General features: G+C 35.7%; 3 protein-coding genes and 1 long non-coding RNA gene across 4 annotated transcripts; 1 reads left to right on the top strand and 3 right to left on the bottom strand.

The window, feature by feature from the left end:
- Positions 1-576: 576 nt before the first annotated feature.
- Positions 577-1903, top strand: LOC141444335 (uncharacterized). Its single transcript, XM_074109871.1, has 3 exons — positions 577-626; positions 710-888; positions 1634-1903. Exons 2-3 carry the CDS (start codon positions 783-785, stop codon positions 1741-1743), a joined length of 216 nt encoding a protein of 71 aa, XP_073965972.1. The 5' UTR covers positions 577-626; positions 710-782; the 3' UTR covers positions 1744-1903.
- Positions 1904-3557: 1654 nt separating this feature from the next.
- On the bottom strand, positions 3558-4811 carry LOC141444326 (E3 ubiquitin-protein ligase E3D). The gene has a single exon (XM_074109862.1). It carries the CDS (start codon positions 4809-4811, stop codon positions 3579-3581), a length of 1233 nt encoding a protein of 410 aa, XP_073965963.1. The 3' UTR covers positions 3558-3578.
- Positions 4812-4848: 37 nt separating this feature from the next.
- On the bottom strand, positions 4849-7652 carry Dcps (Decapping enzyme, scavenger). Its single transcript, XM_074109865.1, has 4 exons — positions 7277-7652; positions 6261-6406; positions 5655-5879; positions 4849-5148 (listed from the first exon to the last, which is right to left on the bottom strand). The coding sequence occupies exons 1-4, from the start codon at positions 7617-7619 to the stop codon at positions 4849-4851; spliced, it is 1014 nt and encodes a 337-aa protein (XP_073965966.1). The 5' UTR covers positions 7620-7652.
- Positions 7653-10374: 2722 nt separating this feature from the next.
- On the bottom strand, positions 10375-12743 carry LOC141444219 (uncharacterized). Its single transcript, XR_012453142.1, has 3 exons — positions 12387-12743; positions 11607-11689; positions 10375-10672 (listed from the first exon to the last, which is right to left on the bottom strand). It is a non-coding gene; the product is annotated as an uncharacterized lncRNA (long non-coding RNA).
- Positions 12744-13507: the final 764 nt, after the last annotated feature.

Raw genomic sequence — 13507 nt, forward strand, 5'->3', positions numbered from 1 at the left:
CTTACATCAAATTCAACAATAATTCAATAAAAATGATAAACAGTATAGGTAGTGCCACGAGAGTTGAGTGAATGATTTTCATTCAAAGGTTAACTGGAAGAAACCCCTTTAAGGGATAAGTTCGCCTTTGTACTTCCTATTATTATTTTATTTGTTAATTTCATGTGTTTTATGTACAATAAAGAGTTTACCTACAATACAATAAGTACACACGCAGCTACAATATGTCGTGTAATTACAGCAGGATTTCGATATTTACTCATTCAAATCATTCAATTCAACTCTCGTAGTCTACCTACGCTATAATATATAAGTAGAGAAGTATTACTTGTCTGATAAAAATTATTTACCTCTCGCTCTCCCCAGAAAATCGCTATGTATTACTACAGGCAACACTGAAATATTAACTGTCAGCTGTCAGGATGATTACTTATTACTTGTCAAAGTCATTACTGCAGGGCTACTACGAAACTCTGAACTCGAAGTTCGTGTCGTGCGGTCCCTCTGACACATACTATTTAATACGAGAGCGAGAGGGACCGCACGACACGAACTTCGAGTTTCGTAGTAGCCCTGCTGGACTGAAATTGAATTCAGGAGAGTATAATTTCAGTGCACTAGAAAAAGTAATTTATTAGTTTCATTCATTATCAATATAATTATAAGCAGTTGTAATTTTTAAGATTTCTCTATCTTTATTCTCAATCAGACGGCGTGGTGTTCGTAACACTTAAGTTATTAGAAAGAATCATTTGTGATAAACTGGTGTTCAACTTGCGAAGATGTCACTCGTAAAGAAAGTCCAAAAGTTCTTCGCTTATTGGTATCAGCGCTACTTGCTGGCGACAGAGATGTACATGGTTGAGCCTTGGGAGAAAGCAGTTATTCGTATCCTTTTTACAAAGTTTGAAAATCGCATAAAAACCAAAGTTGGTAAATTGGAAGTAAGATCTTTAAAACTAATTTTTCAACATTTCGAGGCCCTTTACGCTTCCTGTGGAGACTTTCTAACTTTAACTTGTTTTCTTTTGTGATAAAGAAGCGGCGTATAACGAAAATAAATCGTAAAATTTAGGTTTGTTTCAACTATTCAAGGCAAAGTTGATTTTCAAATTATGAATCATTTAACCTATAAACATTTTAGCACAATCAAGGTAATTTCTGTTTTTTTTTTTGTTTGTTTTATTCGACTGGATGGCAAACGAGCAAGTGGGTCTCCTGATGGTAAGAGATCACCACCACCCATAAACATCTGCAACACCAGTTGCCAACCTAGGCCTAAGATGGAATACCTCAAGTGCCAGTAATTTCACCGGTTGTCTTACTCTCCACGCCGAAACACAACAGTGCAAGCACTGCTGCTTCACGGCAGGATTAGCGAGCAAGATGGTGGTAGCAGTCCGGGCAGACCTTGCACAAGGTCCTACCACCTGCAAGTGTTGAGTATTATTGTTATTTATCGGCAATTGTTTGCTCAACAAAATAAGATTTTTGAAAATGAAAACAACAATGCATTTTTTTTTTGGCCTCACATAGTTTTCTTTTCACTTTCTCCGTAGTTTCACTTTACCACCATCTTAGTATTATAGAAACCTATCCACCAAAGAAATTAATTTCCTTAATTATAGCCCAGATTTTATTTTCTTGGTGCTCTTCTCCTTGTTTTGGTGGTTCAACAGCTCACTGGTCGTCAGCAGCATTGCTCGCCTCAGGAACAGATCACAGATGGAGCTTGTATCATAATAAATATACTTATTTAGGAGTCGTTTTTTTTTCTTTTAATTGTCTATAGGATGATGGCACTAATCATGGACAATAGTCATGGTTACGATCATCCATCAGTTATCTGAACATTAGCATTATTAGTTTAAGAAAAAAAATAGTTTAAAATTTCGGTTGATGGTTTTTTTTTTTTTTTATTGTCTATAGGGTGACGGCACCAAACATGGACATGGTTATCATCCCAGCCTCTATATGTTCCACTGCTGAGCACAGGCCTCCTCTCAGAATGAGAAGGCTCTATTGGATAACAAAGATTCAAAGCCTTATAGCCAGGGGCGTAGCTACCGCCGTATCTGCCGTATCAATTATATCGGGCCCCCGATGTGACTAAAAATTGTTTTTTTGTTGGAAAAAGAGACATATAGATAATTATGATGGATGAATAAATATTTCTTTTACTTTTATGCAAACATTTTTTTTTGTGAGAAATCTTTACCCTTCATAAGGGCCCCCAAACAAATTTTATACGGGGCCCCGCCAAGGCACGCTAGTTTTAAAAAAAAGTGGGTATGTTTTACTAAGCAGTAAAATTTGGGTTAATGGAAAAAAAAACATTATTTCTGTTCTCGTCCATGATTTAATTAAATCCAAGATCTACTGTTTAGGATTTTCTCTGTTTACATTGTGCTGCTAGGCTGTCCTAAAAAGTTTAATATTGGACACTTACTTTTTGTTAATTAAGAGTGTTTATACCTGCTGAGCTGGAAACGTTGCATTTTTGTTAGTTTTTCTTGATTATTCCATAAAAATTGAAGGAAATTTAAAAATATGCTCTGATAGAACTCTTCTTATTATATAAGTTAATGTGTCTATTCCAATAATTATTCGTTATAGACTTATTTTCTTTCAAAACCGTTAGTAAACTATAATTTGTTTTTAAAGAATATAAAAGTCTCACACACACACAACACACGCGTAATACGCATAATTATTGGAGTAGCCACATTAACTTATATACTAAGAAAGTTCTATCAGACCACATTTTTGATTTTCATTAAATTTCTATGGAATAATCACGGAATAATTGAGAAAAACTAACAAAAATGCAATGTTGCCAGCTCAGCAGGTATAAACGCTCTTAAACAACACGCCATGCGACGCTTTAGCATGGCATGATCTTTGGCCCGCTTATCTTAGCAGTTTCTTGGTAAAAGGCACATCACGTTTTGATATTGTAAGGGCGGAGGCTGTGGTTTGGGTTAAATATTGCAACTAACAATTTTCTGTAAAATGTTGCATGTTCTTGTGCATAGGTAAAAGTTGGTTAAATGTGTTTTTAACTGTATTACAAAAGCATTTATTAAACACTGTTATAAAATTTGTGTTTTATTTAATTTTTATAGTCCCTAAAAGATACAACATTTATCCCCAGATACTTTAAGTGTCTTTTAATTTCAAGTTAGTTTTACGTATAAGTACATAACATTTAAATTGCCTGTCTTATTTTAAAAAATATTTGATGTTTTGCTAAGTCAGTGATTCTAGTTAATTTTCTAATTCTACACTCATTCGTACTTGTATGGGCCACACGCGAGTTACGAGCTTGTTTTCTATATAGCCGTTTTTTGAATGAAATCAATACTGACAGAAATACGTTTATTTTTTTAAATGATGTATGCAGTTTTTTTTATACTAAAATCGATAACATAGTTCCTAAGAAAAGATATTTGTGTGTCTTATAGTTTGACTTGCCCATACTGACGAATCTCAATTTGCCATCCTGTATATTCTATGAACCTAGTTGCCCGAAACAAGGAGACCATTGAAACAAAACATTAGATGCAGCAATTTATTAACTAGACTTTTAGATAGCTGACACAGAAACCATTTGCATTGCGAAAAGACTCTGGCACTTTCAAGGACATCTGCTCAAAATGCTCTATGCCATGGCTAAACATGCTCTTAGAAACTTCCGTAGAAGTCACTGAGGGATCTGAAAGCCAACTCTCCACTTCATCATTGAAAGAGAGCTCCACTTTATACAGAATTTTCGTCAGCAAACTCGACTGCAGGACAATTTTATTACCCTTTATGTATTCTCCGCTGTTTCTGATAACCTGCAGCTCCTTATCCATAATCCAGATTAACATGTATTGTTTCTTATTAGCTGATATAGTACAATCCAGTACTATCTTGCACATCACTGTGAACTGAAGGCCGAGGTTGAATTCTCTGGCCATATTCTCTATTGTGTATATGAAATCAGCTGTGCTGGAGTGCGGTGAACTGCCAATAGAAAGTACGGGAGTTTCGTTGCCACTGTGATTTAATTTCACTTCAGAATTAAAGAGTTTAACCGTATCTTTGTTTTTCAAACCCAACCATTGCAAGCATCTATTGCAGTGATAGACTTCTCTTTTAGCATTAAATTTATTGTTCTTCTCTGAGAGCAGACTGTTGTTTATGATGAAAAAAGTAAGTCTGTATAAGAAATCAGATTTGCTAGGCTTCAAAGCGATTTCAGGCGTCTGTCCCCCATGGGAATGTCCATGGCAAAACCAGTCAGACATGTCTAAATTAGCAGATGGTAACTCCAAAATTCTATCAAACGCAATCGCATTATTTGATATGACGTTAGAACAATTACCGCACAGAATTTTGATCTCCTCTTTAGCTTCGAAATTAAATTTAAATTCTTGGTGTTTCACATTGCTTTCAACCTTGTTGTTGGTTAAGACTTCTTTGTAGAAATTCCCACCGTTTTTTGGTTCGGTTAGGATGCGAAACGATATATTATTCCTATCTATTTTGAGACATGACATCGAATTTGGTATTATTTGGCAGAATTCTTGTATGGGTATGACTGATGTAACTTCATCATCGTCATCCGAATAGCAGTCTGAGAGACTTTCTATGGAAGACAGGCTGTCTCGTCTCTTGCTATCATCATAATAATTCAACACAATGCAGTCAGATTGTATACTAATCTTCAAGTTGCAATTCTTCTTAAAATCAACTCCGGTAGTGATATAAACGTTGCAACTCCTCAACCTAGAGCGCAGCTCCATGAAAATACTCTTAATCAACATTTTGTCTTATCTAACTTTCCTAAAATACAAAAATAGTTTATTTATCAATTAGCTCAATATTATTAACTCTCTGTAGATGACCGTTGGTTTCATAGACCGTGAAAAGATTGTCCATTTCACGAATGGTGAATGGCAGTGTTGATTTCTTGTAGTAATCGCTCATCATTTCAATATTATCAATGACTGTGTCGAGTAAGTGGGACTTTTCTGCATGGATGCCCGGTGCCTCGTGTCTCAGATATGTGAAGTGTATGTGGAGGTGGTAAAACGAAGGTTGGTAGTGCAGGTAAATGCGCAGTTGAGAGCCTTTGACGTTATACTTCTGTAGTATTGCTTTCTGAAAAGGAAATAAAATAAATATTTTAGCTGTGTAAACTTTTTAAATTAAAAGAATGATCTACACTTATAATACAGTAGCAATTAACTGACTGACACATCATACATGACCTAAACCAGTTGAAATTTACAGATAGATTGTCCAATCTCTGGTTCTACAGATATCTCGCTAATGCGAAAGTTTGCAAGTGTGTTTGTAACCTTTTTATGTCTAGAACGCTGAACCGATTTAGATGAAATTCAGTATACAATAGTTTGAGTCCCAGAGAAGGACATAGCATAGTTTTGTATATCAGAAAATTGCGTAGTTCCCGCGGGATAGCGATAAACGAATTCCACATGGACGGAGTCGCTGGCAACAGGTAGTATTTGAATAAGTTCTCATTTCATTAAAAAATTTGTTCTCCACATAATACACGGGGCAGTTATAGTTGCTTTGTAATTTACAAAGTGTGCCAGGATTTACAAAATTAAATAAACTTTGAATGGTTCATTTTAATAGCATACCTTCCCTTCGTCCCTGACTCTCTTCAACAAGGGTAAGTGGCTGCCGTCTAGATCCCTAATGGACTTGATCCCTCGCTGGCGTACGATTGCCAGTAGGTATAATGTCTCCTTGGTCAGACCGTCCCACTTGAGGTCAGGCAACAGCACAAACCCCTCTCTCTCGCACTTGTTGTCGTGGACGACTCTGTCAGCCTCACTCCTGCCTTCAAGGATGTTATAAACCCACTGGAAAGAAGTTATTCATAATTATTAGCATTTTTGTGTAAATAAGCAAATTAAAATATAATTGAATAGTATATAAAATCAAATACCATTTTATCCTCCTGGGACCTGACCTTTTTAACTGACTTTTATAGTTATACGCCCTAGACGTGGTTCACCAGCTTTATTTTGGATATTATTTCAAAATTCTAAAGATTATTTTTTCAATGAACCATTGGACTTTATGAAGTATGTTTGGCCATTATTCTTAGTGTTAATTGGTCCTTTATAAGGTATGCGAGGGCCCTCGAGGATATAGTATCTAAGTACCTAACTCAACCTCTTTTATTTCCTGTTTTCCTCAACTATATTTTAACATAATAAGATAATTATAATTCTATTTACCTGCAAGTTAAACTGCTCCCGTTCTAGATGAGGCAGTGTCAGTTTTTCATAAAGTTCAGGAGTTTCCAACACTATATGCACCTCTTGCTGACTGAATTTGACTATGTGCTTCTCTGTAGCTGGATATATAATAGTGGTTTTCACACCTGTAAGCAAAAAAAAAATGGTTACAAATTGAGGAACCGTGCAACGGACACGTCCCTAAAAAGCCAAACATGTCCAGCTAAAGCCACACTTGGCTACACTAGTTACAGCAAAATAAAGTAATAATGAGTCCCTGTCCCTTTCGAACCCAGCCAAGTAGAAGAAAAAGGACTTTTTGGACTTACGACAATAGACCTCATGTAAAATGACGGCCGGATGGGAAAGTGGTTAGAGAACCTGACTACAAAGTTTGAGCTCCTGGGTTCGATTCCCGGCCAGGGCAGATATTTGTATGAATAATACGAATGTTTGTTCTCGGGTCTTGGATATTTAATATGTATTTAAGTATGTATTTATCTATCTATTTATCTATGTTTATCCGTTGCCTTGTAGAATCCATAGTACAAGCTTAGCTTAGTTTGGGACTATGTAAATTGGTGTCAAGTGTCTCATGATAAAAAAAAACCATGTCAAATTCAAATGTAATTAACCCGCACGATTGTATCAGCTGGGTTTGAAAGGGCTGTTTATGAATGATACTTTGACTGCCCCACCCAGTTGCTATGGTTTTAGTTACCCCCCTCCTAGATTACAATTAAAGTTTAAGCTGTAATTAAATTAAGCATCTCGAAATATTATTATGGAAAATTCATCAAAATCTACACAAAAACCTTAAATTTCCTAGGTTAACTTTTCAACAAGAAATGACAATGGCCACTAAATGACGAATCACGATTAATTTAAACAAGCATTTAGAGAAATCGCTAGCACAATTAACGTCAGAAAGTGATGACTAACACTATTTACCTACGAGGAAACAAAAGACTCGTCGAGCCATATGGCAATTCAACATGTTACTTTTAAAAGCTCACCGTTTATTGACGCCCTCGGAAAACACTCAAAGTTCCCGTATATATCGTTTTGGAAGAACGTCCGCAGCTCCGAGTCTACGGAAAAGTATCCGTCGTTATCCAATTCTTCTTCTTTGAAAGCATTTTTCTCGAGAATAACTAATGCTACCCCACTCTTGTCCTTGAATTTCCCTTGAACACAAACTGTTTTCCTATTTGTATTGTTGTTCAATATCTTCTCTAACACAAAGTCTTTTAATTGAGGCTCAATATCACTCACACTTACATCGTTTTCATTATTAATTTTGATTTTCTTTGAGGAAGGCGGTGCTAATACATCGTTTTGGCAATTCCCGTCGGACATTTTGTGACAGGCCTACCAACAAACAGATCTAGCTACAAAGGCAAAGTTGTCTATGATTAAGGATGGCAACTGGCAACACAATCAATAAATAGAGGTCTCTTTGGCGGGAATTTGAAACGAAAGGGCGTCAAACTTGAATTTTTTGAAAAGAAAATTCATAATATTGTATATATTTGTGTTTTAGTGTTTTTATTTGTCTGTAAATATCTAATATTAAGTGGAGTGTTTAAAAATGGTGGGTAACGAGGGCGGGGGTGGCGATCCCTCGCCCCCGGCACAAAACGGAGCAGGACAATGGACAGTGAAAAGAAAAGTGGTGGAGGCGGTGAGGACAATCTTTACTTACCTTATCACAAACCTGATTATAAGAGACTCTATCCGGAAAACTCGGCTTCCACGGAATTTAAAGTATTCGTCGAATCTAGTACGAACGAAAGACTAGGAAACAAAAGCCCAATTTATTTGAACCACATATTCTCAAATGGAATCAAAGGTGTAGTGGCTATTCGCAGAATAAATGCTAGTAAGATTGTGGTGGTATTTAAACAATTTAACACGGCCAACAACTTTATTAACAACACGGCTTTTCTGGAAAAAAATGGCATGCGAGCTTTCATCCCCGCAGCTCATATTGAAAAAACAGGAATTATTCGATTTGTTCCAGTGAACATTTCTAACAAGGACTTGTACTCCAAGCTGTCGTCGATATATGAAATAATTTCAGTCAGACGTTTTTCGAAAAAGGTAGGTCAAGAACGAGTGCCTTTGCAAACTGTGAGCATTACGTTTCTGTCAAATTCATTGCCTGACAATGTTCAATATGACCTGTTCTCGTACAGGGTATTCGATTATATTCCTCCTCTGCAGCAATGTTACAGATGTTTTAAGTTTAATCACTCGGCCAAGATCTGCAGCGGCAAACAGCGCTGCAGTTGTTGTGCTGGTGATCACCACTATAAAGAATGCGATAAACCAAACGAGCTTTCTTGCGTAAATTGCAGCGGGCCACATATGGCTATTTCAAGGACTTGTCCAATAAAAATGCAAAAAATGATGGAGAAAAAGAGTAAAATTACTTACTCTTCTATTGTAAATACCAAAAACGCTGTGGACTTTCCCCCGTTAAAAACTACTCAGCAAACTGTACAAAATGTAAATTCGGATGTAAATAAGCCTTTCTATACCACTGTAAATAAGACACAGAACCAAACGAAAGTCACTTCTGTTGCTGATGTTAAAACTCAGCTATTAGGTAATAATGATCTGACTATGGCTATTGTTCGTACATTAATCCAATTGGCTAATAATGCTGATGACACTCCCGTTACTACCACAACAATTAAAGAGATGCTTTTTAAAAATTTATCTTAAATGGATTCTAGTTCTCATAATTCACAGTTAAGAATCGCTCTTCATAATATTCAAAGTGTTAAAAACAAAAACCTTTAATTATTAAGTTTTTAAAAGAAAATAATATAGATATCTGCCTACTGAATGAAACATGGCTTAAAGAAAATCAAACTTTTAACATTCCTGGTTACAATATATTTTATAAAAATGCGAAAAATGAACATGGAGGTGTAGCCATCCTGATAAAATCATTTTTTAAGTGTAAATTATTACAAACTGATTTTTATGAGGACATTCAAGCAATTGCTTTATCGCTGTCTGTTGAAAGTGGTAATATGTCAATATTATGTGTCTATTGTCCCCCAACTGGAGGCCTTATGCGTATTAATAATTTACGGAAATTAATAAATGACCTACCTAAACCCATTTTTGTAGCAGGAGACTTTAATGCTCACCACATAGCTTTCGGCTGCGTTTCCACTAAGGGTCGTGGCCAACAATTGTTCGACATGATTGACGAGTGTAATTTATGTATATTAAATGATGGCAGCTTTACAACTCTTAATTATCCTAATCGCAATCCTTCTGCTATAGACGTTAGTCTAATCAGTCCTTGTATTGCCCCTCTTTGTGAGTGGTCAGTACATGATGACAACATGGGAAGTTATCATTTCCCAACTATAACAGACATAACACTCTCAATAGACAGATATCAAATAAACCCTCCTGTTGACAAGTTTTTGTATAACAAGGCAGACTGGGAAAAGTTTAAAAAATTATCAATTGATATGTTTAACGATTTGACTGTGGACAATGAGAACCCTTTGGAATCATATAATCAGTTTTGTATTCGGCTCAACACACTTAAGCAAGAATGCATACCTAAATTTACTAAAACTTCAACTTTTCGAAGTAAACCTCCGGCACCCTGGTGGAATGATAAATGTGAACAGAGTGTTGTCAACTCTTATGAGGCTTTAAAGTGCTACAGAGCTACTCCTACTATTGAAAATTACATACATTACAAAAAAATTGATGCTATTAAAAAAAGGACTATTGCTGAGGAAAAAAAGAATGGCTGGCAAAGACTTTGCGACAATTTTAATAGAACTACACCAATAAGCGTTATTTGGAATTACATTAAAATGTTTAAAGGTATGAATAAAAGTAAAAACAAATCATACAACGATGAGTTTATCGCATCCTTTTTAGATAAGTTGTCAGAAGACAGCACAGTTAGTTTCGACAATCTAGATGTATACTTTAATCTTAATAATAATAATGAGAAATCCAAGTTTCTGTTAGAACCTTTCTCAAGAAATGAATTTTTACTAAGCCTTCAATCTCGTAAAAATACAAGCCCTGGTTTAGACGATTTTCCCTACATACTAATTAAAAGCTTGGATTCAACTGTACAAGATATTTTATTAGATATATTCAATGCACTATGGTCAAAACAAATAATTCCTCAGCCGTGGAAAACCCAGTGCGTGATTCCAGTTCTCAAACCAGATAAGTCCCCAGATTGTGCTGATTCATATCGGCCTATTTCCTTGTCATCATGCATTGGTAAAGTTTTTGAAAATATGGTAAAATGTCGCCTCGACTGGTTTGTTGAATCAAATAGCATTATTCCGCATGTGCAATATGGATTCAGACGAGGTAGGAGCTGCGCAGACAGCTTCTTATCCCTTATAACAGATCTGAAATATGCAAAAAATAGTAATGTTAGTGTTGCATGTGTTTTTTTGGATGTCAAAGGAGCATTTGATAATGTTCATCCTGGAATATTAGTTAAGGTGTTAACTAACTTGGGAATACCGGGGTTAGTTGCCAAGTGGGTGCATGAATTTCTAGTTAACCGAACATTATATGTGAAACATAATAATATAATACATGGCCCAAGATCTGTGTCTAGAGGCACTATGCAAGGTGCAATTCTGTCACCTTTGCTATATAATTTGTATACTAGTGAGATTTGTAAATATGTAAATACAGATTTTGTAAATATTTTACAGTTTGCTGATGACCTTGTACTATATAGTGTCAATAATGATGTAGACATAGCCATCCATAAAATTAACTATGCTCTTAAGGAACTACATTTATTTTACCATAACAGATTACACCTACAAATTAATCCAACTAAAAGCAGTTCTATGATTTTTAGTAAGGACTCTCCTTCTAATAATATTATATTCAATAATGAAGTAATTTCCCAAGTTAACCATCATAAATTTTTAGGCATAGTTATTGAGAATAACTTAACTTTTGAAAAACATATTAAATATATATCTCAAAACTCCACAAAAGGGCTAAATATTATGAGGTGTCTAGCGGGAGTATCTTGGGGGGCAGACCCAAAGATACTTTCAATTTTGTATAAAGCAATAGTTAGAAGCCATTTTGACTATAGTTGTTTAGCTTACTTAGATAGTAATTATGTACATAGACTAGACATTATTCAGAATAAGGCTTTGAGGGTGATTTCAGGAGCTTTCTGCTCAACTCCCATTAGAGCAATGGAGGTTGAAACAACAATCATGCCTCTTGTATTGAGAAGATTACTACTGGCAGAAAGACATAGTGTGAAGCTATTAGCTTCAAACAATCAAAATATAATTAAAAAAATAATACCTTGTGAATTAGACTGCCATGATCCTATGACTACAGGTGCCGATCTTCTCAATGGCCAGGCTCCCAAAGTCTCTCGCATCCTGCTGGAAATGAGGAAGAAATTCCCATCATTGTATGCAATATCACCTTGGCCATGTTATTCACATTCATTCAGTTCTATATTCCCTCAAGTTTCAGTAATTAGGGCTTCCATCACCTCTAATCAGGATATGTTAGAATTTTTAAGTGAAAATGAAGATTACTACAAACTTTATACAGATGGCAGTAAGGGAGAAAATTATGTTCGTAGTGCTGTTTATAACCCTCAAAATAAATTTGTTCAAAGCTTTGTTCTGAATAGTAATTGTAGTATATTTACTGCGGAGGCATATGCTGTTTTAGAAGCACTCAAGTTAATTGCATTTACTAATAGTTACCATAAATTTTTAATTCTTACTGACTCTTTAAGTCTAATTAAAGCTCTGGAAAGCTTTAAAGTTCATTTTAAAACATCATACATGATTTTTAAAATAAGAGAAATCATTAACAATTATAGAAGAAAAGGATTGGAAATTTCTTTTATGTGGATACCGTCACATAAAGGAATAACAGGCAATGAAATAGCTGATAAGGCTGCATATGATGGAATCAATGCGATAGATGTGTCCTTAATTGTCAATATTCCGGTTACTGATTGTTATGCCGCCATTAAACATGATGTACAAAAATTGTGGCAAGAATTCTGGAAGAAGGATCAGGAAGCCAAGGGGAAATGGTATGGAAGCATTCAGCAAGACTTACCAGTCAAACCATGGTATAATAAGCTCAAGTCACCCAGCCGTGATTTTATCACCACAATCAATCGTCTTCGTTTTGGCCATACTAAGACACCTGCACATCTGACCAGACTTGGAATTGTACATAATAATAAATGCAACAACTGCGGAGGTATCGGCGATATAGACCATTTGATTTTTTCCTGTCCGGCATACTCTTTGGATAGGTTAATCCTGGCTAGTGAAGTTAAAGTGTTATCATCAGCTAACGACCCCTCCCGCCGCCTCAGTGAATTGTTAAAAAATGTGGACTGTTTTATACCAATCTTTAAATATATTAAAAATACTTTCAAAGAACTTTGACATTACAGTGAAATGTGAAACATACTCTGATGCTCCGATTAACGATTAGTACCTCTGATGTGAAAATAAAAAGTTGTGAAGTGAATGACTTACGTGACGTTTAATAAATGGTGTTACCAATGAAGAAATAACTGATATGACAACATGAAAATAAAGACTTGGCTTAAAGGTCTAGTAACCAGGCCATAAAATTACAAAAAAAAAAAAAAATAAATAGAGGTTTAGATAAAAAAAATATCAGAAATAATTTAAATTGCGAGTCCTAAGTAGCCAGCTACATATTAGTAATCTGTGGTCCTAAGGTCCTAACCACTTGACAGTCCGTCCGACGATACCATGGTATCTTAGACTTCCTCTTTGCATGTTATCCAAAACCAAAATGTATCAACCCGTCCGTGGCCATACTTTAAGCCACTGTTACACATGCTCGTTAGTGGCACAAGAGCATGCTATTATCTACTATCGAGCAAATGCTACCTACTAGCATGTGTCACCATGTGTGAACAGGACATGCTCCTATCGAGCATGCTTTTTAGTGGCATGCTCTCTAAAAGTTACTAAAAGTGAATTTATTATAAATTAATTAATTTACTACCGTTGAATTTGCGAAAAGCCGTAACGGCCACAGGGTTGCAGCCGTAGGCCGTGGATTTTGAGATATTTTGGCCTGAAAGCCGTAGAACACGGTAATTGCCGTGGAAACACTGACATTGAACTGACAGGAGCATGCTATCAAAAGGCATGTGTATCGGAGTGTTTGTTTTGAGCATGCTTATTTAGGAG

Source organism: Choristoneura fumiferana, chromosome 29 (genome assembly GCF_025370935.1).
Source record: "Choristoneura fumiferana chromosome 29, NRCan_CFum_1, whole genome shotgun sequence".
NCBI lineage: Eukaryota > Metazoa > Arthropoda > Insecta > Lepidoptera > Tortricidae > Choristoneura > Choristoneura fumiferana.